Here is a 22,720-nt window from a genome sequence, read left to right on the forward strand (position 1 = left end):
AAATAACTTGGCTCCTCATTTAGAATTAACTCGGGATGCAAAGTCTATCCTACTTGTCCCCTTTTCGTTTGGCAAAGCTGACTGAAAGTATTCTGGAGCATGTAATTTTCTCTTTCAGCAGTGCCCCTTCAGAACAGAATGCCACCCGTGACTCTCCAGCCGAGCACTTCAATGGGCCTAGGTGATCCCAGGACACACTTGACACCACAGGTCCCACCCAGTACCAGTGAGTATGGTTCTCCAACCTTATGTCCTCCCTCTAATGTGCCCCTCTTCTCCTGGGAGTCCTTTGTCTTTGCCTTCAAAAAGTGTTGGCATGAGGTTCAAGGAGAGCAAATCAATGGAGAGAGTAAATACCTTGCCTGAAACAGAATGGGGAGTTTACTTGGAAGGACAGGCCAGTGTCCTTGTCATTCTCCGAATTGCAGTGTCTCACTCTGCTCTTGCTGTAGCACACTTACTTCTCTGCATCTGAGAGTCTAGGTTCACTTTCTGCTTCTAGCCATGTTTCCCGACCACTTCATGATCCTTGGCCTCCACGGAGACGGTGTAATCAATATTCTCTGCTTTCTAACTATTCTTAAGTTTTCTGCCTAGATGTCCCCTCAAAGCTTCCTTTGAGCATAGGTGCAGATTTGGGTAAGTGATTGGACCATGGGGTGCTATCCTCATTGATGCATTATTCCACTGATGAGTTCATAGCTAAACGTGATGATAGGAGGAGGGCCCTGGTTGGAAGAGGCGCATCACTGGGGGATGTGGCTGGGAAAGTTATACTTTCCTTCTTGGCTCCTGCCTTGACTCCCTGCATGCTGTGTGTCAGGACAGAGCAGCTTGTCCTCCACTAGGTCCTTCTGTCATGCTTTTTCTTCTTAGGAGTTGGCTGACTGTGCATTGAAACATGAGGCAAAATAAACCTCCTCTCAAGTAACATATGTTGAGTGTTGTGTTTCAAGGATAAGAAAGTAAGAAAGACAGATTTTTTTCTGTCTTTTTTGAGACAGCGTCTCCATATGTAGTTCACACTGGCCTTGAGCTCACTTTGTAGTCCAGACTGGTCTCAAACTCAGCAATCCTCCTACCTCAGCCTCCCGAGTGTTGGGATTACAGGTGTGGGACAGTAGGCCCGCAACAGATTTTTTGGTACCAAAAAAGTGGGCATTGCTGTTACCCATCTGTGTGGTCAGAATCCTTTGGAACTGGCTTGTGGGAGGAGGTGAAAATGGTTTGAAGATGCTGCCTGAAGAAGCAGCCCTGGAATGTGGCCCACTAAGCGTTAGAGGTGATTCTGGTTGAAGCTTACAAGAGCAGAATGTTGACAGAAACGCAGCCAAAAAGCAAGCTCAGGAAGTTTCAGCTGAGAACAAGGACTGTGTTGGCATGTTGACTCGAGGCCATGCATGTTATTCAGTGGCAGACAATTTGTCTACATTTTGCCTATGGCCTGAAACTTTACAGGACACTGAGACTCAGGGAATCAGACTAACTAATGTGGAGGAGGACATTTCAAGGCAGTTGAATGTTCAGGCTGTAGCAGGGTTATTCCTTGCTGCTTTTAGTGAGATGTCCTGTGGAAAAAAACAGAAGAAAAATCCTCATTTCAAACAGGTTTTTGTCCAGGCCAGGTACATAGGTCAGTGGCATAAGCACCTGCCTGGCAAGTATAAGGTCCTGAGTTCAATTTCCAGTACCAAAAAAAAAAGTTTTCAGTTTTTCTGGGAAATTCCTGAAAAGTAGAGCAGAGTTGGTTGCTGAAAATTTACCATTAAAAGGAAAGCAAGCAGTCTGGATCAGAACAGCAGGAAAACATGGCTTAAGGGCATGTCACAAATTAGCTAGGGCCCTACCCTCTGAAGGCTCAACATACCAAAAGCAACTTTGCTTTGAGAGAGAGCCCCAGCTGACACTGCTTGAGAATGGATGCCTAGGGAATTTGGTCCCCAGGATTCAGTTCAGAAGGTTCATCCACCCAGGCATTTGGAGGCCTCTGGAGACATCACCCTAGATGGCCTGGCCACTCCTCTAGCTGGTGGCATGATCCACATCTTTCTACCGATTTTACAGAAAAACACACGTGAGAGTTTTGGGGTTGGGAATGGCTTCTTCCCAGATATCCAAAAGTCTCAGAGACTAGGCAGGGAGCCTCAGAGTGCAGTATGTGAAGCTCTGAGAGTGAAGCCAAAAGTGCAGCAAGTTGCAGAAATGAGGCACACAGAATACATGAGGGAAGCTGCAAAGAGTGAGCAAATTTAACCCCAAATGGAAGCCAGCAGTGCTACAAGCAGTGGCAATGCCATAGAGGTGGGGCCACCCAAGCCCTTTTGAGCTCATATTTTGCCACCACTTTCCCTGGGGTGCTGGACATGGAACTATGTGATTGAATATTACCCCTGTTGGGTTTCAGACTTGTTTTGGACCCATTGCTTTCTGTCCCTCCTTCCTCCCTTTTGGAACAGTAGTGTTTGCCATATGCCTTTATATGTCACAGAGTTTAATAGTCTTTTTGATAGTTACAGGGTCTCATAGCTAAGAGTTTTCTGTAAGTCTCAGAGAAGCCTTTGCACTTGGACTTTTCAGCAAATCTGAAAGTGTTAGGACTTTGGCAAGTCTAGTGGGGGAGTCAATATATTTTGCTGTTCTGTGGGTATAGCTCAGTGTCATAAGTGCCTGCCTTGCAAGTGCAAGGTCCTGAGTTCGATTCCCACTTCCAAAAAAAAAAGTTTTCCCTGAAGATATGTGTGTGAGTATCTGGATGCCCCCCGCAAAACCTCATCCAATTATAGGCATGGTTTTGGAAGTGATTTTTAACATGGAGTATTATCAGGGATTTAAAAGGGGAAATGATACAGTATAGGACTCTTAATTATAAGATTATTTTATAATAGCCACCGAAAGAGTCATATACAAAAAGAGTGCAGGAAATCTGTCCACACACTAAAGACCAAAGAATCCAGCTCAGCTCCTGGATCCCATGGTAATATATACTACACGAGTCCAGCTGACGACAGAGCCCATATTAATGACCTCTATGAGTTCAGCTGGAGGCCAAGAGCCCATGACAATGTGTCATGCCGGCCTGTTTCAAGGGTCTGCATTGGGAAGGCCCTAAGGTCTGCAGTGAAATCTAGAAAGTCTGTGCCAGTGGGATGAAGGATCTGTGCCATCAGGCTGAAGGATCTGCACTGGAGCCAGGAAGCAACACTCAAAGTAATGACCAGAGCTCCCTCAAAAGGTACCACAGCCATCCTCAGTGACAGTGAGGTCCCAAGCTCCTCCAATAATGAGAACAGCTGATCTCCTATCAGCAAATCCAGTGCAACAGTCTTCTCCAGGAGACTGAGCACTGCACCATCTTCCCTTCTGGAGGCAGGAAGCGATGCTCAGAATGGACCAAAGATCCCCCAAAGTGAACCATAGCCATTTCCTGTGACACCAAAGTCTCAAGTTCCTTCAATGATGAGAACAGCCAAGTTCATCAGAAAAGTCAGCATGACAAGCTCCTTGAAGAGAACCAATAGCAGCCCCAGGAAAACCAACAGCTCCAACAGCTGCCAACAGCTTCACCCTTCTTCTCTTGTTCTTTTTATTTTGTTGGCCACAATCCTCAGGTGGGCCTCCCACATCCAGTACCACGCTGGTTCAGTTCAGCTGGGTGTTACAAATTGCCCACCAGTTGTCAGTCCACCACAGGGTGCCTTCATTTGTGGATTCATCCACTAAGTTTATAGCTAAATGTGATGTTAGGAGGTGGGCCTGGATGGAACTGCCAGGCCACTGGATGACATGCAGGAAGGATGTACCTCCTTCCCTCTTCCTTCCCTGACTCTCTCCCTGTTTCCTGTCCACTACAACACAGAGAAGCTTCTCCTCCAACAGGCCCTTTTGCCAGCTGTTCCTTCTTTTGAGCTGACTGACTGTCGACTGAAACATGATGCAAATCCCTCCTTTAAGTTACGTGTGTCAGGTTTTATGTCTCAGTGATCAAAAAGTGACTAAGACAAACTCTTTGGTTGGTTGGTTGGTTGGGTTTTTGAAGCAAGGTCTCCTTATGTATTTCAGACTAGCCACAAACTCTCAGTGATCCTCCTGACACAGCCTCTCAAGTGCTGGAGTTATGGGCATGTGCTATTGCACCAATGGACAACCTTATTTTTGTCTTTGATTATTTTTTTGGGACAGAATCTTTCTCTGTATTTCAGACTAGCCATCTGAAACTCATGGCAATCCTCCTATGTAATGGCAAACAGAAACACTAAAACAATACCCAGGATTTGGAGGCAGATTTATTTAACATTGGATGGGCACTGACAAGGAACTAATTCTTACAAAAATGTTTGGCCTCAAACACTCAAGGAGGGAGGTTTTTATGGGGTTGCAAAGGGAATGTACAAAGGTAGAGTTCTTGGCTGTCTTGATTGGTTCTTACAATATGCATTCTAGTGACCAGCTCTGCATCACAGTGACCAGCTGTTTCTAAGAAACAGAGGTAACAAGAACTGTTACCTGGGCAACTAACAGACTGGCTATGGCAGGTATTTTCTGCTATAGTTCCCTCCTCTTTTAGTTTCCTAGCAAATCTTTGCTGGGAACATTCCATGTGATCTTTTGAGACAAGGCCCAACTAGAAGCAGTAACATTAGGGCTGTCAGTGGTCCCCAAGACTGCAAGTGTTCCCACCAAGAGTTTGTGGTCTGTTTCCCTTATTAATAGGGTTTCTTCCTAAGGTAACTCTGACAAGAGAGTGAAGGAGTTAATCTGACGTAGGAGAGTGTTCAATGTGTCTTTGACACTAGTCAAATTTTTTTCACTTGTAAGGGCCTTACTAATTATTTTCTATTCTCTCAGAGTAATCATCCATAGAGCTAAGGCAAAAATACAATACAATATCAAATACATATGTAAGCTGAAGCAAGGACTCGGGTAAGTGGCCTGAAAAGACAAAAAATCAAGAAGAGTTATGCATTGAGGTATGGAGCAGTCCTGTGAATGATGTCTTCAAGCTTTAGCTGTGTGTGAATTGGTCATCTGGAGTGACCAGAGCAGGGCTTTGAGTGCATTGCCTGTTCAGAGTGAGCTTCAGAGGAGCTGGCTGCTCCAGGTAAATTCTCCAGCAATCATCTGAATGGACTCTTTTAACTCTGGAATGGTGGATCTAAGGCTGGATTCTGGTCTTTTAGCTAACTGGTTGCAAGCTGTCCTACATGTAGTATGTAGTTTCTATTTAATCTTTAATAGTTCTGCCAGTTTTGTTTTGTTTTTTTTTTTTTTTTCGGTCTTTTTGAGACAGGGTCTCACTATGCAGTTCAGGCTGGCCTTGAACTCACTTTGTAGCCCAGGCTGGCCTCAAACTTGCAATGATCCTCTTGACTCAACCTCCCAAGTGCTGGGATTGCAGGCGTGTGCCACCACACCTGACTTCGTTCTGCCAGTATTGAGTTATCTCTTCTACAAACGCAGGCCCATTGTTACTACCAGTGGTCAAGGGTAGACCATATCTAGGGGTGATCTTTTTACAGCAGGACCCTACAAAATTTTGTTGTATTCTCAGCTCAGGTAGGGAAGGCCAGCCTGAGTAGGGGCATATAAGCACCAACAGATATCTGTTAGCCCTTATAAGGCTCTCTTAGGACTGTGGGCTGGATTGTCTTCAGTGCAGCAGACCATCCCTGCAGGAGAGCTTCAGCCAAAATAGCTTTGTCCAAGGTGGCCACAGCATATATAACCTGTCAGACTCCACTCCTAACAGAGATACTTCCATCCATAAACAGGGTGTACTCAGCATCTGTCAGGGGGGTTATTTTTAAGTCTAGTCAGTTTGAGAACAGTTCGTCTATTAGTGCTGGGCAGTCATGGTCTGATAGCCCTAGATTTGTGGGCAGGTAGGTGGCAGGATTGAGTGGTTTATCACCACAAGAGTCAGGTGAGGATTTTTGTATAACAGTCCTTGGTACTGTTGAAGAGTCAGCAATGTCTATAGTTCTAGTACAGCCTGTGGCACCTGGGCAGTTAGGTCTCAGCCTAAGATGAGCTTGTCAATTTTCTTGATCAGAAAGACTGTGGCTGTTAGAGCACAAAGGCAAAGGGGGAAGGCAGCCCTTAGCAACTGGGTAGGCTACTGGGCATTCCCAGGGGCTGATAGTCTGAGTAAGCATCTTTGTAGTCACATGTCCTTTGCAGATTTGTACCTTTTCCCAAGATACCTTGTAGCCAGTTTCTGCCAGGTAATGCAGTGGAGCGTCTGTGTCTCCAGCAGGCAGCTTGGGTGTCATTAATCAGAAGTGTGGTGATAGTTTGTGCTGGGAAACTAGCAAGGTCAGCTGTGAGGGCTTCTGTAAAGTGGATAAACAAATTTTTGAACCTCTGGGAAGTTGAATCCAGGCTAATGGGAGCCAATCAAAGGCAGAAGAAGGTGTTCTTTAAGTCCAGGCAGGTGTACCAGCAGGCTATGGGTGGCAGAAGACTGAGGCAACACATATTGAGGGCAACTGTGGCAGCACTGTCAGCTCAGAGATCCTAAACTGGCTTTACAGGCAAGAGAGGTGTATTTTAGCAGTTTGATAGTCTATAAACATTTCATGGTTCTGAAGCCTCTGGGTGTATGATTAAATTCTTAGTTGAGTCTTTTGTGGTATGGGGTACTGTTTGCTCAAGGGACCATGATACAGCTGGAAGAGACAGAGAAACCAGCTCTCTTGGGGTGGGCAAATTTGTTGTTAGCACCTCCCTGATAATAGTGGGAGGGTTCCCAAATCCTTGTGGCAATTGAGTCCAAGTGAGCTGCCCTTTTTATCCTGTCTCAGGATCTTCCAAGTCAAAGGCAAAACCCACAAGCAGAAGAAGGCGTCTTTTAAATCTAGACATGTAAACCAGGTGGCACCTGGAGGTGGCAGTCCAAGAAGGGTGTGTGGGTTGGGACTGCAGAGTGCAAGGTGATGGCTGTGTTGTTGATGGCATGGAGATCTTGCACTGGCTGGTAATATGCATTGAGCATTTTTGTGGGGAGTAGAGGAGTATTCCAGGTGATATACAGTCTATCAGGATCCTGAACTGCTTTAGGTGGCTGACATGTGGCTGGATACCTATTTGTGCTTCCTGTGACATAGGATATGGGAGCACAGTTGATAGCAAGTCCCAGAAGTGAGTCAGTGGCCCATACCTCCAGGAGGAGAGTTCTCAGAATTTCAGGGTTGCAGTTATCTGTCTGAGGTTGATATAGGGTTAGGCTGACTGGCTGGGTGCCTTTAACTTGAAGAGGAACTCTCTTCCCAGAAGGGGTATGGGGCATTCAGGCATATATAAGAACTTACGTTCAGTGCCTCCCAGGCTGCAAGTTTGTGTCTGACAGAAGGGGTGAGAAGCAAGAGTCCCAGTTGCCCTGGTGATGGTAACCTTTTGACATACAGAACTTTTACCAAAGAATCAAGCCTATCCCAGCACTTGGGAAGCTGAGCGAGGAGGACTGTTGTGAGTTTGAGACCAGTTTAGTCCACAAAGTGAGCTCAAGCCCAGCCTGAACTGCATTACAAGACCCTGTTTCAAAAACACACACACAAAAAAAAAAAAGAATTGAGCTTTGTCTGACCTAATTTGAACCCATCAGACGAATGAAAGTGTTATCATCTGATGCAGGTTGAAGCTTTTGAGAATCCTTATCCTTTAATCTGAAGAGACATTTATTTCTTTGTGTCCATAGCCCTCATAACTTGCATATTGGTAAGGGCTTTATCAGCCTTCTGGATAACAGTAGTAACTTTTGACATATTGTTGGACTTTTTGCCCACCTCTTTGATGCCTTTGAGAAGTGTTCCACTGGCTTTTGGCTCCTGGGTGGGGTGACCTTTAGGAAAGCCCATGGCAACCCATTCATTAGGGCTGACAGTCCAGTTTTCTTAAGTCAGAATGTGGACATTTCTGTGTGGAACAGAGTCAAGAGGAATTGCTGACAGTCATCTCAGACGGACACTAGATGACACCATCTGACCAAGATAGGCATGTAGGGAGAGCCTCTGTGGCCAAATGTAGGCAGTGGCTAGCTGGAACCGGTTCAATTGGCTGGAAGTAGATGAGTAGGTAGCAAGGAATAAAGCTATAGATGTTAGCAGCAACTACAGTGGCCAACAAGAGTGATTTATCTCTCAAGGCAGAATTCTCAGGAAGAATAGATCTCTCTTTTCTTCAGATGCAAGGAACAGCAGTTTGGTTTCATTTAATTCCATAGTCACCAGAAAAGCCCTTTTCTCTGCAGTCAGGACTGTAGCTTTTGACTAATTAATTAATTCCCATTTCTGCTCCCTACATACGTCTTGTGCACCCTTGAACAATGGCGCAACAGAGAAAGGGTGGGTGCCCCTCAGAGAGACACAATTTAGATGCCCTGGCTGCTTGCCTCTCGGCAATGTTGGGACCATCTTGACTAAGGAGAAGGATCAGTAAGTTCTTCATTTTGTCCTGTATCAGACACATCCGTGGATCCACAGGTTGGGGCCCAATCAAGCTCCATAGTTTGGAGAGGGAAGTCCAACTCCTCACCATAGAGCACAGATAGAATGACCTATTGCTTTTGCTATCCATTACAAGCACAATCATTCAGCAGGCCCTCAAAGGTTAAGCATTTCAACCCCCTTCCTTCGAAGTCCCCTGACAAGTTCTCCTTCTGCTCGAGCTGACCAGTACTGACAGACAGACTAACTGGGGTGCTCCAGAAGGGCTTACCTTATCCGGTGACCAGATCAGACTACTTCCTCCTCCCTTTTGAGTCCAATGTGAGCCACTCAGCAGGGAGCCAAGAATGCTCCTCCAGATCTCCAAGGATACTCAAGAGATCTTGAAGGCACACTTTCCCTTCAGGACCTGGAGAGGTCCCTGCTTTGTCCAGGAGGGCCATGACTGGAGACCAAACAGATCACTGTGTTTGGTCTTCCATGCCAAGGCATCAGACAGTATGGCAACAGAAACACTGAAAAGACACCCAGGATTCAGAGGCAGATTTATTTAACGTTGGACAGGCACTGACAAGGAATCAATCCTTATAAAAATGTTAGGCTTCAAACACACAGGGCGGGAGATTATGGAGTTGCAAAGGAGAAGTGCAGAGGTAGAGTACTTGGCTGTCTTTGATTAGTTCTTACAATATGCATCCTAGCGACCAGCTATGCATTACAGTGCCAGCTGTTTCTAAGAAACAGAAGTAACAGGAACTTGTAACAGGAACTGTTATCTGGGCAACTAACAGACTGGCTGGGGGTGCATTTTTTGCTATACTTAAGCCTTCTAAGTGCTAGGATTACAGGCATGTGCCACCATGCCTAACTACAGCTTTATTTATTTAGCTAGTTAGTTTTTGAGACAGGGTCTTTCTATGTAGCACAGGCTGGACTTGAACTCATGGCAATCCTCCTGCCTAAGCCCCCCAAGTGCTGGGATTACAGATGTGTACTGCCGTGCCCTGCTACAAGCTTACTTTTAAAACTTTTCATTATAAAAACAACCTTTAGAAATTGATAGCTTAATAGTTTTTTCATTGTTATTGTTGTTGTTTTGAGACAGGTTCTCACAGTGTAATTCAGGCTGGGCTTTAACTCACTATGTACCCCAGGCTAACCTTGAATTCACAGAAATCTTCCAGCCTCAGTCTAGTGAGTGCTGGGATAATAGGTGTGTGCTACCAGACCTGGCCTAATAATTTAATAGTTCTATTGAAACACCCAAACTCATCGATTACCTTTAACTAATCACTGTGTACAATGCACCGAACTTCACACAGTCCTTTCATTCTATTATGAGATCTGCCAGTCTGGAAAGCCAAGCTAGTCAAGCCTCTCTCCACTTCCAGTCACACAGCTTGGTGAACACAGGTCCTACTAAGAGTAGCGCCCTCTCAGACTAGGTGTGTCCCTCTTCCTTTGAAAGAATTGCTAATGATTATGTTTTATTATATAGAGAATTTCAAATACAAAGAAAAACAAGTCGGATATGGTGGCACATACTTACAATCCCAGCTACACAGAAGGCTGAGGCAGGAGGACAGAAAGTTCTAAGCCATCCTGGGCAATTTAGGGAGACCTGTCTCAAAATAAAAAATAAAAAGGATTTGGATGTAGTTCAGTGGAAGGACACTTTTGTAGCATGTGTGAGGCCCTGGATTTGATTCTCAGCACCACACAAGTACTCACAACCAAAACCAGACATAAGAACATAATGTATTCCCCACACAGAATCTTAGCAAATATATTTTTCACTTAGCATAATGTTTTTGAAGTTCATTGTGATAGAAAATGTATTAGTCATTTCTTTTTATAGCTGAATAGCACCTATTGTGCGGCAGTGCCACATTTTGTATGGTCATGGAACAACAAGGACATATTGTCATTGGCTTACTGGCTGTCATGAACATTACCGCTATGAATAGTTGTGTACAGGTCTTTTTGTGGCTACATGCTCTCATTTCTCTAGGGTAGATTCCAAGGAGTGGAATTGCTGTGTCATATGTTACATTTATGTTCATTGTTTAAAGAAACTACCACTATGTTTTGTAAACATTTATATTTATTTTTTCACTACTTATATTTCTGCCAGCAAGGTATGAAGGTTGCAATTTCTCCAGATGCCCACTAATAGTCTACTTTGAAGTAGTTTACTTCAAAGTCTACTTTGAAGTAGCTAGGCGTTTATTCAACTCCTTGGATCATTTTTAATTGGGGGTGTTTTTCTCCTTACATTTGAATTGTAAGAGTTTGTCAAATATTACAGATATAAGTCCTTCATATATAGCATACCATTTACCTTCTCCATAAAGGATGTGCTTTAGAATATCTTACACAACAGGGTGTCAGTTTTTTTCAGCCTTGGTAAGTCTAAAAGTTTCTCTTGCTTTCTTTTGTGAAACATATTTGTGCCACATATAACACTCTAAATTGTCAAGTTTTTGCTTGGTTTTTATTTCCCCATTCATATGATTTTTTTAAATAACCATTTATTTAGCAGTATGGGGGACTGAACCCAGGGCCTTTAGACTGAACTGTATCCCCAGCCCTTTTTTTATTTTTTATTTTGAGACAAGGTCTCACTAAGTGGTGCAAGCTGGCCTTGAATTTGCCATCCTCCTCCCTCAGCCTCCCAGAGTGCCAGGATTACAGGCCATTTTTTCTTTCAGTAACTGCTAGTTTTTCTTGTGCCTTTTTTTGCACGGAGTGGGTTTCCCTATACATTTTCTTTTCTTCTTCTTCTCCTTATTTTTTATTTTATTTTTTTTTTTTTTTGTATTTGAGACAGGATCTCATTGTATCATTCAGGCCAGGCTAACTAGTAGCACAGGAAGGCCTCAAACTCACGGCAATCCTCCTGCCTCTACCTCCTGAATGCTAGGATCTCAGGTGTGCACCACCACATCCTGTATTTTTGTAAGTGAAGGGCAGATCAGGAAGATTTTCAGCTTCAGGGTTTCTTTTCTGTTGCTTCTGAAGTTACCAGAGATCTGCCTCTTCTTCTGTCTGAACCTTTTCTTTTGTCTGTATTATTTACTTGTGTTCAACAATATCTTCCAGCAGAATGTGAGTATTTATTTTTTTGCAAGGTGTATAGCTTGTGTCTAGATGTCTCCCAAAGCTTCATGTAATCATAGGTAGGGTGTGTGATACTGGGATCAAGGATGATGCTGGCATTTTACACTAGGATTAAAGCTTCCCCACTCTGAGGTGAGTGCTGCTTGAGCTAAGAGTGGGGACCCTGGATAGGATACAAGGGACAGAAAGAGGGCTGCTGCTTGTCCCTCGTAGCTTGTTGCTTGCTGCCTTCTTTCTGCCTTCTGCCTGCCATGAACTATTTCTCTTCTGCATAGCCCTCTGCCACACTGCCCTGCATTGGAGCCAGCAAACTGTGGACTGAAACTTCTACAAACTATGAGGCAAATACACCTTTCCTCCTTTAACTTTTGATTTTGGGCATTTTGTCTCTACAGTGAGAGAAGTAACTAAGACATAAAGTTTTGCTTGTGAAGGGAGCTTTGGCTAACTAGTTTCAGGAGCTCATGGGACTATACTTCATCTATTTTAGACCTATCCAGATTCTTGGAGCTCATTCACAAGCTGGAGCGTGCAAAAAATGGAGGTGGGGGTGGCTCTCATCTTCTCAAACCCTGGTGGTCCCCTAAGCTCCCTCTGCATCTCTGTGCATGGGTGAGTGCGAAGTTACAGCCCACAAACGATTCCAAGGCCCATTCAAGAAAGATAAAAAATAACCTGTTGGAAAAGACTGTTACGCCAAGATTTGACTGTGAAGCTTAGGTGTAAAATGCAGTCCTACTTAAAGAAATTCTTCAAAAAACACAGAAGCAAGATAATGATCACTTGAAAGTATGCAAAAGTCTAAAACCATGCACAAAAGATCAGTACTTTCCTTCTTGTTATCACTTATAGGTTTTTTATTTAATTTACTTTTTAGGAAGTTTTACAGTTTATTAATCCTGTCCTGACAAACTTGAGCAGTCGCCGCAAATGGTGACTACAGGGTCTTTTCTCCTTCAGCTTTTGCAGTCCTCATTCTGCTCTTGCATTTCTCTTATTGTTTTCTTATGATTTTTTTTTTTCTTATACAGGCTGTATCTTCCAGGTCTATGCTGGGGTTCATTTTTCTTTGCATAATCCAAAGAATCATAAATCATGCCAAAGTCAACTATCTTAATTTTTTTTAATTTTTTTTTTTTGACAGGCTCTCACTATGTAGGTCAGGCTGGCCTAGACTCACTGTATAGCCCAGGCTGGCCTCAGATATATGGCGATCCTCCTGCCTCACCCTCTGCAGTGCTGGGACTACAGGCGTGCACCAGCTCGGCCGGCCAAAATCAACTGTCTTGCCACCAACAAGGCAGCAGCACTTCTGGCTCAGGTACTTTCGCTTTCCCAGGGCAAAGGACATCAGTGACCATTTGTTTCCTTTGAAGTGTGCGTCAGTCATGAGCCTCCTGATCTGGGTAGTTACTGTGTCATTCATGATGGGCAGATCCTCAGGCAGCCGGGAAAGAAAGCAACTTATTTATTTACTTTTATATTTAGTGTTTCAAGATGTACAAGTAAGTCCTAAATCTAAAGATTTGGTCTTTACTTTTGTTACATAATTAAATTAGATAACGTATATATAGTATTGCATTTAACATTAATAAACCGTAAGGTTTTTTTGTTTTTTGAGACGAAGACTTGCTATGTAGTTCAGGCTGGCCCTGAACTCACTATGCAGGCCAGGCTGACCTCAAACTCAGCAATCCTCCTGCCTCAGCTTCCTGAGTGCTTGATTATAGGTGTGCACCACTACCCCCAGCTAGTTTTTTGTTAAATAGTTCATTAAGGTAGTTTACATTCTTTACATATTAAGATTTAAAATCTACTGATAATTTTATGCTTACCTCAATCTGTGATATGTCAACCTAGATGCTAAATTTTTACCAGAAATACTTGATGTTAAAAAAAAATACTTGATATCTTTGGGTTTTATAGCATTTATAGTTGAAAAATTAAATTCACTTACTCAAGCTGTTCTAAGCATACTAAAATGTTTTCCAATGGCTGGATTATCACTTTTAAATCTTAAATTAACTAAAGTTCACTGAAAATCAGAAATCCAGTCCCTGGGCGGAACTGACCATATTGCAGGTACTGAATGGATATTTGGAGTAGTGGTTACTGACTTGAACAGACAGCTGTAGGGGGGAATTCAGAGGCTGGAGAACAGAATCATTACAACCGTGTACTATTTATGATCTAAACAAATGAATAAGTCAATTTCTTGTTTTAAAGCAATAGAATAGTTTGGCTGTGAAAATTATAATACAGTCCTGCAGGGTGAGTATGTGGGCAGCAGGGGGAGGGAGAGCAATTATCTTACTATAACGAGTAAGTAAGGTCCTCGCAGCTTAGAACAAAATTCCCAAAGATGGCAAAACCACATTTCAAAGAAATGAACTACTAATGATTTATTTTATTTTATTTTTGAGGCAAGGTCTCGCTTTATAGTTCAAACTGACTTTGAACTTACAGTGATCTTCCTGCCTCAGCCTCCAAAGTGCTAGGATAACTGGCGTGTGCCACCACACCAGGCTCTAACAATGAATTTTAAAGTAAAGATTATGTGCATGGTAAAGCTATAGCATGTAATTCAATAGGACCAGAGTGCTGATAAAGATAACAGCTACCTGAGGTAAAGCAAATAGTTTTAGTGAGATAACTATATTAAATGTAAAGAGAAAAATCAATATTTCTGAGTTCTTATTTTATGTATTTGACTTTAAGTACATATAAATGGACCTCAAACATGATATAAATTTAGGAATGTGTACATTTCTTGTTTTTGTCTTTTTGAGACAGGGCCTCGCTGTGCAGTTCAGGCTGGCCTTGAGCTCACAACGATCCTCCTGCCTCAGCCTCCCGAGTACTGGGATTATAGGTGTGCACCACCACACCTGGCTAGGAATGTGTACATTTAAAATATGAGTCAATATATATTTTATGTAAATTCTTGCCATGTATGTTCTTGAGTGGCAGGGCCTATTGTTTTTTCTCATAGTGTTATTCTTTGCTGGTTGTAGTTGTGAGGCTCAAGTGAAGCCCTTTCCTTTTATTAAACTGGATTATATGACAGGAGAATTAGTATAGCATTGCATTGCAATCTATAATTTACCTGTTTGGGTGGTTATTCATGGTCTGTAGTTCCTTTTCAGCTAGTTTTGGGAATGGTGTTTCTTGAGAAAAGTTTATTGTCTTCTCCATTGCTATTTACAAAAACCTTTTGATATGTTCCCTGGTCTTTGCATATACTGTCATGTTTCATTTCTCATGACCATTTTCCCAAAAGAGTGAAGAGAGCCTTAGAAATCCTCAGAGACAAAGCCCATTTGCCGTGGGAGGCAGGGGCTCCTGACCAAGCAGGGGAAGATGGCGGAGCACCATTACCAAGGGCTCCGTTATTCAAGGTCAAGACCTAGGGTCTGTAGCTGCTGGATCAGAGAGTGGTTGACAGGGAAGCAAGGGAGGCTCAGAGCTGTGGCCCAGGGTAGGATTGTTGTTTTGTTCTTCATTTTATTGAGAGAGGGGACAGGCAGCAGGAGTGTGACCACCCGCTTCTCTTCCCCACAGCCACTCGGAAGAGGACCCAAAGACGCACCTCGTTCACCCAACAGCAGTACAAGGAGCTGGAGGCCATGTTTAGCCAGACCATGTTCCCAGAGAAGGATGTTCAGAAGGCGCTGGCCACGAGACTCAACTTGCAGGAGAAAACAGTGAAGGTCTGATCCCAGATGCACGGGGTACCCCTAACCACATGAGACCATTCAGACTGGAAAGTCCCTCCCTAACACAGTAGCAGCACTGTCTTTACCAAGTACCTACTACACTAGCATTCAGAGGGGCATGCCACACATGTTGGTCTCACTGTTATGCAGTTTAGAAGAGGAAAATTGAGGCTTAGAGGCAATGTAAATGGGTCACAAGACAACAAGTAGTGTAACTAAAATTAAAATAGCAGAAGTGCAATTACAGGAGTTGGTGGGGGGGGTGTGAATTGGGGATTGAACCCAGATACTGCTGAGCTACATCCCAGAACATTTTATTTATATTTTGAGACAGGGTCTAGCTAAATTTCCCAGGCTTGCCTGGAATGTGAGATCCTCCTGCTTCAGCTTCCTGCATAGCTGCAACTATAGTTGTGTGCTGTTCAATCCAGCTTACAGTCTTATCCTTACCCTTCTCTAGCAGACGTTGCAGTTTATTCATTCACAGCACTAGCAACAGACAAGTAATTCCTCCCTCTGATCTCTGGGTCTGCCTGGCCCATACCAATTTTGGTGGAGTAACCTTTGTAATTCTGGCTTCCTGAAATAATCCTCAAGAATCTCTTAGTTCAACCCAGGCATGGTGACATGTCTATAATCCCAGCACTCTAGAGGGCTGAGACAGGAGAATCACAAACTCAAGCCCAACATAGATAATGTAGTGACTTAGTGAAACCTGTCTCAGAAAGGCTTAGGGGAGTGTAGGGGTATAGTTCAGTGTGAAAGCCCGGAGCTCCATCCCCAGGACTGAAAAAAAGAAATCCCTAGTTCAAATCCCTCACCTCTCTCTCGATCCCCAGCCCTTCTTTAGAGTCCATAGATCTTTCCTGGAACCCCCAGCACAACCTGTGAGACACAGGCCCTTTTATTCTGCCTTCTCCGGGGTCCCAGGCACGACCCTTGTTGTCTCTCCTTTGACCCCACTTGTGCCCCACTCTGCTGTCTCGAAACCCAGTGTTACGGTGATGTGAAGGGGGCATGAGGGCTACAGTCTGATTGTTTTCCGCCCCAGGAAGCCTCAGATGCCTTCTCTGCTGACAGACCACAATGTCCCTCTCGCCCCACTCTAGGTTTGGTTCAGGAACAGGCGATTCAAACTGAAGAAGCAACAACAGCAGGAACAGCAGTCGCTAAAGCAATCAAGCCAGATCCTTCCACCGGAGAACGATAAGCCCTCCTCGCTCAGAGTATCCACCAAACCTGGCCATTTTACTTCTGCGTTCTTAACTCTCAATAGTACCCTTTCATGTGAATTCACAAGCTCTTCTGATTCTTCAGAGGACTCTGACTTCTCTGTTGACAGGCCGCAGTGTCCCTCTCTCCCAGAAGACTCTGACTTCGCAGAGAGTCCCACGAATGATTTCCAAATGGAAGATTTTCAGTTGGAGAGGCTGGTGGCCTCTGTCCCTGCTGTATGTCCTCCTGCCAGTGACATAACCCAAATCATAGAACTGTACAGTTTTCCTGATGAGCGTGAGGTCTCCACCTGTTCCTTCAGCTGCCTGAATCAGTATCTTTCACCTGTCGGGTCTCGGATAGAAGGAGAGGGTGACTTTTTCTGCACCTTTTGTGGTCCAGCTGTAGGTCCTTCTCCTGGGCAAACTTTCATACCCAGTATGACGAGTCACAGCTCTGCCACCTGGAGTCTCAGGTAGCCTGGCATTCCAGAACCCTTCCAGTAGGTAGACTTTGCATTTTTCTGAAGCGTATTTTAAAAATTAATTTTATTGATATATTTTAGATATACTTAATGATCACATTCATCAGAGGGAGTTTGTACCTGTACATGATATATCTTCATACTTATTTTTTCCCCATTCCCCTCCCCTCCCTTCAATCCCTTGTCCCCTCCTTATTTACAAAAAATAAATGTCACATCATTTAGAAGAGAGGTCTTCTTGCCTCTTCTACATGACTGTGTGCTTTCCTTTGTCTGACTTTTAACCCAAATATCTGAGTCAGTGTTAATACAAGTCAGTCAGTTAATACAAATATTATAAAATAAAACTAAAGTTTTTTCCAGGCACAATTCAGTAGGAGGCAATCAGCTCCACACTTCATGGGGAGAGTTTTTCTAGCCTTGAGAAGGGCGCTGAGACTCTAAAACTTTTTCTCAAAATAATCTTAAATTTTTTCAGAGATAGTGGTTTTAGGAGTAATCTACTTGGATTTTTTTTTCGGGTTTTTTTGGTCTTTTGAGACAGAGTCTCGCTATGTAGTTGAGGTTGATCTTGAACTCACTTTGTGGCCAAGACTGGTCTCAAAGTCTCAACAATTCTCCTGCCTCAGCCTCCCAAGTTCTGCAATTACAGGAGAGTGTTGAGTGCCAGGATTACAGATGTGTGCCACCACGCCCGGCTATTTTTTTATAAGGATTGCTTCCTTGTCAGTGCCCATCCAACATTGAATAAATCTGTCTCCAAATCCTGGGTGTTGTTTCAGTGTTTCTGTTGCCATAGCAATACTACTATTTCCTCTTAGTTCATTGAAAAGAAAGGTTTGTGCTAATATCATTTGGAGAATTTTTATGCCCATATCTTGTACTCTGAGTAACTACTTTGAAGATAACAATACACAATGTATTAACTACTGTTATTCTCTTCTTACTTTGTTATGAAATTTTTTTTTACATAACATAAAATGTAAAACAACCACAACAGTACTGGGAAAAATAGACACATAGACTAGAGGAATAGAACAGAGGGCACAAAAGCAAACCCACACAGTTATAGCCATCTGATTCTCAATGAAAGAGGCAAAAGCATATGTTGGAAAAAAGATAGCCATTTTAACAAATGGTGCTGGAAAAACTGGACATCTATTTGTAGAAGATTAAAACTAAATCCCTTTCATCCTGTACAAAATTTAATTCAAAATAGGTCAAAGGCCTTGGTATAAGATCTGAAACTCTGAAACAGCTAAAATAAAACATAGGGATAACACTTGACACCATAGGCATAGACTTCTTGAATAGGACTCTATAGCAACAGGAAATAGCTATAATCATTAAATGGGACTACTATACATCAAAGAGTTTCTTCATAGCAAAGGAAACAAACAGCATAGTGAAGCCTACAGGATGGGAGAAAATCTTTACCAGCTACTCTTCCAACAGAAGATTAATATTCAGAATAAATAAAGAAATCAAAAAACTTAACACCAAAAAAATCAAAAAGCCCAGTTAACACATGGGCAAAAGAATTAAGCAGACACTTCTCAAAAGTAGAAGTACAAATGGTCAATAGGTACATGAAAAATGTGCAACATTTTTAGGCACGAGGGAAATGCAAGTCAAAACTACAGTGAAGCTGAGTGTGGTGGTGCATACCTGTAATCCCAGGACTCCTAAATAACCAAGGGGTAAAGAAGTCACAGGGAAAATTAGAAAACATTTTGAAATAAATCAATAGCATGGCATTCTGGAGCACATCCAGTGTGGGTACAGCAGCCCTGGTGTGCGAGAGCCCTAGGAGAACAGGCTGGTGGCTGGAGGAGCTTGTCAAGACAGTGGTGAGCTAGGGAACAGTTGAGTCCTTCCTATTGAGAGAGTTTGGACCATTTCTCTCTCCTCTGTGCAGGTGATATGACATCTGGGTTGTAGACAAGCATGGTGGCACACACTTGTAATCCCAGCACTCAGGAGGCTGAGGCAGGAGAATCGCTGCAAGTTTGAGCCCAGACTGGGCTATATAGTGAGTTTAAAACCAGCCCGAACTACATAGCTAGACCCTGTCTCAAAAAAAAAAAAAAAGAAAGTAAAAAAAAAAAAAGACATCTGGGTCACAAAGAGATGGCAAATGGCATCAAAACCCTTCTCCTGGACCTTGGCAGGTGAATCAAAGACTCCATCTGGGCCATTTGTACCATCTCAATTTGAAATTCAGTGAAAGAGAGATGGGCAGCACAGAAGAAGGGTCAGTAGCATCTTGGCTCAGAGGAGAACCCAGAGCATAGAGCACAAGCAAGAGAGAGAGAGCCACAGGCTGTCAGCAGAATTCTCCAGGACTGTGCTTGGATGGGTGGAGTATTCCGGTTCAGCCGCCTGCTGTTTTATCGAGTGTTTATTCCTGCTTCAGTCAGTAACAGCCCGAATTCTTTGCGATCCATCACTGCATGGAGATGTTTGGTCATGGCTGGAGTTCTTCTCTCATGTCAACTCTCAGTGTTCTTGGGGTACAGTCCCTGTGGTGCTCAGTGAAGTTATGAGTGCCATTTGGTTTCGAGATTCAACTGACCTGGCTTTTGAAGTGTCAGGGAAGAAGCCTCACTCATTCCCTGGTGTCAGCAAAGTAATAGCTGGTATGCTCTTTAGCCTTCTGCTGCAGGCTCTTTCTTATCCAGGGGATGTTTCCGAGTCTCTTTCCATCCTTCTTGTTGGTTAGTTGCTTAGTCTCCCGCAATGTCCCTTCTGTATGCTCTGGAATTCTTCAAATATTATTGGTTCAATAAAGGAACTGAAATGCATCAGTGACTGCCAAACATAGAAAGGAATTGGCCTTGCTGCTCCGGATTTGGTCTGCCCTTGGCTTTCCCATATGTTATAAGTACTGCCTTTTCTCCATCCTCTTTCCTGTATTCCACATCAGTGCCTATGAAGCAAAGACCCCTGCAAAAGCATGCCTTTTCCCATCGCAGCTCATTTCCTTGGTGGTCCCCTCGAGCTGTCATGGGGTCTTCCCTAAAGCAGGAGGTCTGAGCAACCCAGGCTTGCTCTGAGCAGCTCCGCCTCTGCAGAAAAGTCCCCTTCTCCACATCTATCTCCTGCCAAGCAGAAGGCTGCTGCAGGCCACCAAGTCACCCGCCTTCCAAAGGGGATAGGGTGGGGTCGGAGGGAGGCTATGGCAAGGCTTTACTGTTTTCCTACCCTGGCCTGGAAAGGCAGGACCCAGTCTGCTAAGGGTCCTTGGCGTATTCTCTTTTTCTTTCCCCTTCTCTCTAAAGAATAAGAATTGTTGTCTCTGAGGAACATAAGGCAGAGTCTTTCTGACACCAGTGTGTGGATTCTCAGCATCACCACGAGTCTGAATGGACCACAGGTTTTTCTATAGTTGTTTTGTAGCATCTGCCAGCCCCTGTGCCTGGACTGACTCCAATACTTTGTTTATTCCCTATGCCATTTATGCTCCTACCTGTTCCTTCTGCCTTTTAGTGTCTTTTTTCCCCCCCCTGGTACCCGGAATCGAGCTCACAACCTCGCGCTTGCCAGGCAGGTGCTGTGCCACTGGGCTAAATCCCCAGCCCCATTCTAGTGTCATGAAAATTTTAAAAACTTCAAAATCAACTAACAGTCAGACACCATATTAGGACAAAATGAGATCATGCAGCCTCCGTAGCTCCTCTGTTAGACTCCCTCAGCCTTGACTGATTAAAGCAGAGATAACCTGCCCTAGCTCAGTGTGACCGCACCCAGCTGCACAGCCTGTCCTTTCCAGCCCCCAAACATAGCCTGTTTGCTAACTTGTTTCAAGGACATTCTGCTCAGCAAGGAAGAATAACTGATGCCACCCAATATAAGTTCACCAGCCTTTGTATCTCCCGCTTGCAAACCAGTAGAAACTAAGCCCAAAGCAGGCTCTGAGCTGACGCTTTGGGAGCGATCCCCCATCAGCCCACTGGCGTAATAAACTTGGCTGCCTTCCAACTCCTTGGTGCAGAGCGTTTTCCATTGGGTTCAGTACTTGTTCTGCAATACTAGCATCCTCAGATGGGTGGATTTTTGGAATTCTAGTTGTTGTGGTTTGTGGATTTGTTGTTTTTCTGGGAAGTACATACATTGGTATGCGAGCTAAAGGATATCTCAGTTGCTCCTGCTCACTCCCTTGACATCCACCACTGTCATTTCTTATAACTTGGGTTAGGTTTTGATCTCTCTTGCTCTACTGTAAAAAAAAGAAAAAGAGAAATATAAAAGAGCTTGAAGAGATGGGACAGAGGGAAAGTCCTCATAGCCTGATCAGCTAGGCTGTGAGGAGTAATTTTATCTCTCCTCCTTGAAACCATGGGAAGGTACCAGTTCTGGCTAAGTGCTGCTGTAAGGGAGGATACTCAGAGAACCCGAACTTTTCAACCCTGAAGGCTGAACTTTGCTGTTGGCCACTGGGGGCTGTAAGTGGGAACTGAAAAGGTGTACTTAACTAAACCCACTAAACCTGTGAGTGGTGATGTTGTCAGGTAGTTGCTTTAGAAATGGCTCCTCAGTTAAACTAATTTCAGGTCCTTCTTGCCTTGAGCAAAGAATTGGTCAAGACAAGCCAAAAAACGGTGCTAAAATTTATTTGAAAAACAAAGGGTGAAGAGGTAAGGGAAGAACTGGTTCTGTGGAGTGAAAAAAAAAAAGAATAAAAAAAAGCAAACATAAAAGTGATCATGTAATACCAGTGTATAACCAAGAAAACAACTTTCTGCACTGAACTCCCTAAAACATTCCCAAAGTTCTAAGTGTTGTGTTGCACTTATCTCATGAAACTGTGCATGGGAATACATTGGGTACGCTGTCCCTGCTTGCTTACACACACCAATGTATCCATTCCATTTGGTGTGGTGGCACACGCCTGTAATTCCAGTACTTGGGAGGCTGAGGTAGGAGGATTGCTATGAGTTCAAGGCCAGCCTGGGCTACAAAGTGAGTTCAAGCCCAGCCTGAAGTGCATGGGGAAACCCTGTCTCAAAAAAAAGACCAAAAAAAGAAAAAAAAAAAGTGCACTCTGCATCTAGGAGACGCAGGGTGGGCTTTTAGGCAGAGTCACAACGGTGGGCCTCCTGTGGTGTCTGCTCTCTTTCATGCAGTCCACATCTCCTGGGAGCCTGAGGGAAGTTTGACAGGCAGGGTCCTGAAAACCAGCTGGCGCTGCCTTGCGATCTTGCAATAGACAGGCCCCACCCACTTCTCCAGCCAGCTTTGCCACATTTACTTCTATCAGTGACGCCTCCTGTCATTTTAACAGACTAAATACGGGAGGGAGGGCAGGTGGCCAGACACAAGTACAACTTTAAAATGTTACAATTAAACATGAGCTGGTTTCTCACACACGTACACACACACACACAGAGCACCCCCCAAATCTACTGGGAGATGCTAAATCTGCACTGAGGTGGAAACTTATACCAGCAAACACTGTGGTACCTCAGTCCACAAACTTAATTGTTCCATGGTTCTGGAGAAGATGGTTGAATTGCTGTTTGCGCAGGGAAGACGGATACAGTCGTGTTCACCGCCCTATGAAGAGTTCGTAAACGGAAGTAAAATTTTGCAGAATGCTCTGTTCATGAACCAAATTGTTCAGAAACAGGAGTATTCGTGAACAGCGGCGTCACTGTACCTATAAACAGGTAAAACCTGGCATATTTTTTGTTTGTTTCACTATGCAATTCAGGTTGGTTTTGAACTCACTTTGTAGCCCAAGC

General features: G+C 43.8%; 1 protein-coding gene and 1 pseudogene across 1 annotated transcript; both read left to right on the forward strand.

The window, feature by feature from the left end:
* Positions 1-12,794: 12,794 nt before the first annotated feature.
* On the forward strand, positions 12,795-17,052 carry Argfx (arginine-fifty homeobox; the record flags this gene model as incomplete). The annotated part of the gene is made up of 3 exons (XM_005386487.1): positions 12,795-12,882; positions 15,123-15,271; positions 16,387-17,052. Coding segments are annotated over 3 exons (822 nt in total), but the record flags the coding sequence as incomplete, so codon positions are not given.
* A 2,045-nt stretch (positions 17,053-19,097) lies between these two features.
* Positions 19,098-20,262, forward strand: LOC102023619 (annotated as a pseudogene).
* Positions 20,263-22,720: the final 2,458 nt, after the last annotated feature.

This window comes from Chinchilla lanigera, unplaced genomic scaffold (assembly GCF_000276665.1).
Source record: "Chinchilla lanigera isolate Chin_1 unplaced genomic scaffold, ChiLan1.0 scaffold00026, whole genome shotgun sequence".
Lineage (NCBI taxonomy): Eukaryota > Metazoa > Chordata > Mammalia > Rodentia > Chinchillidae > Chinchilla > Chinchilla lanigera.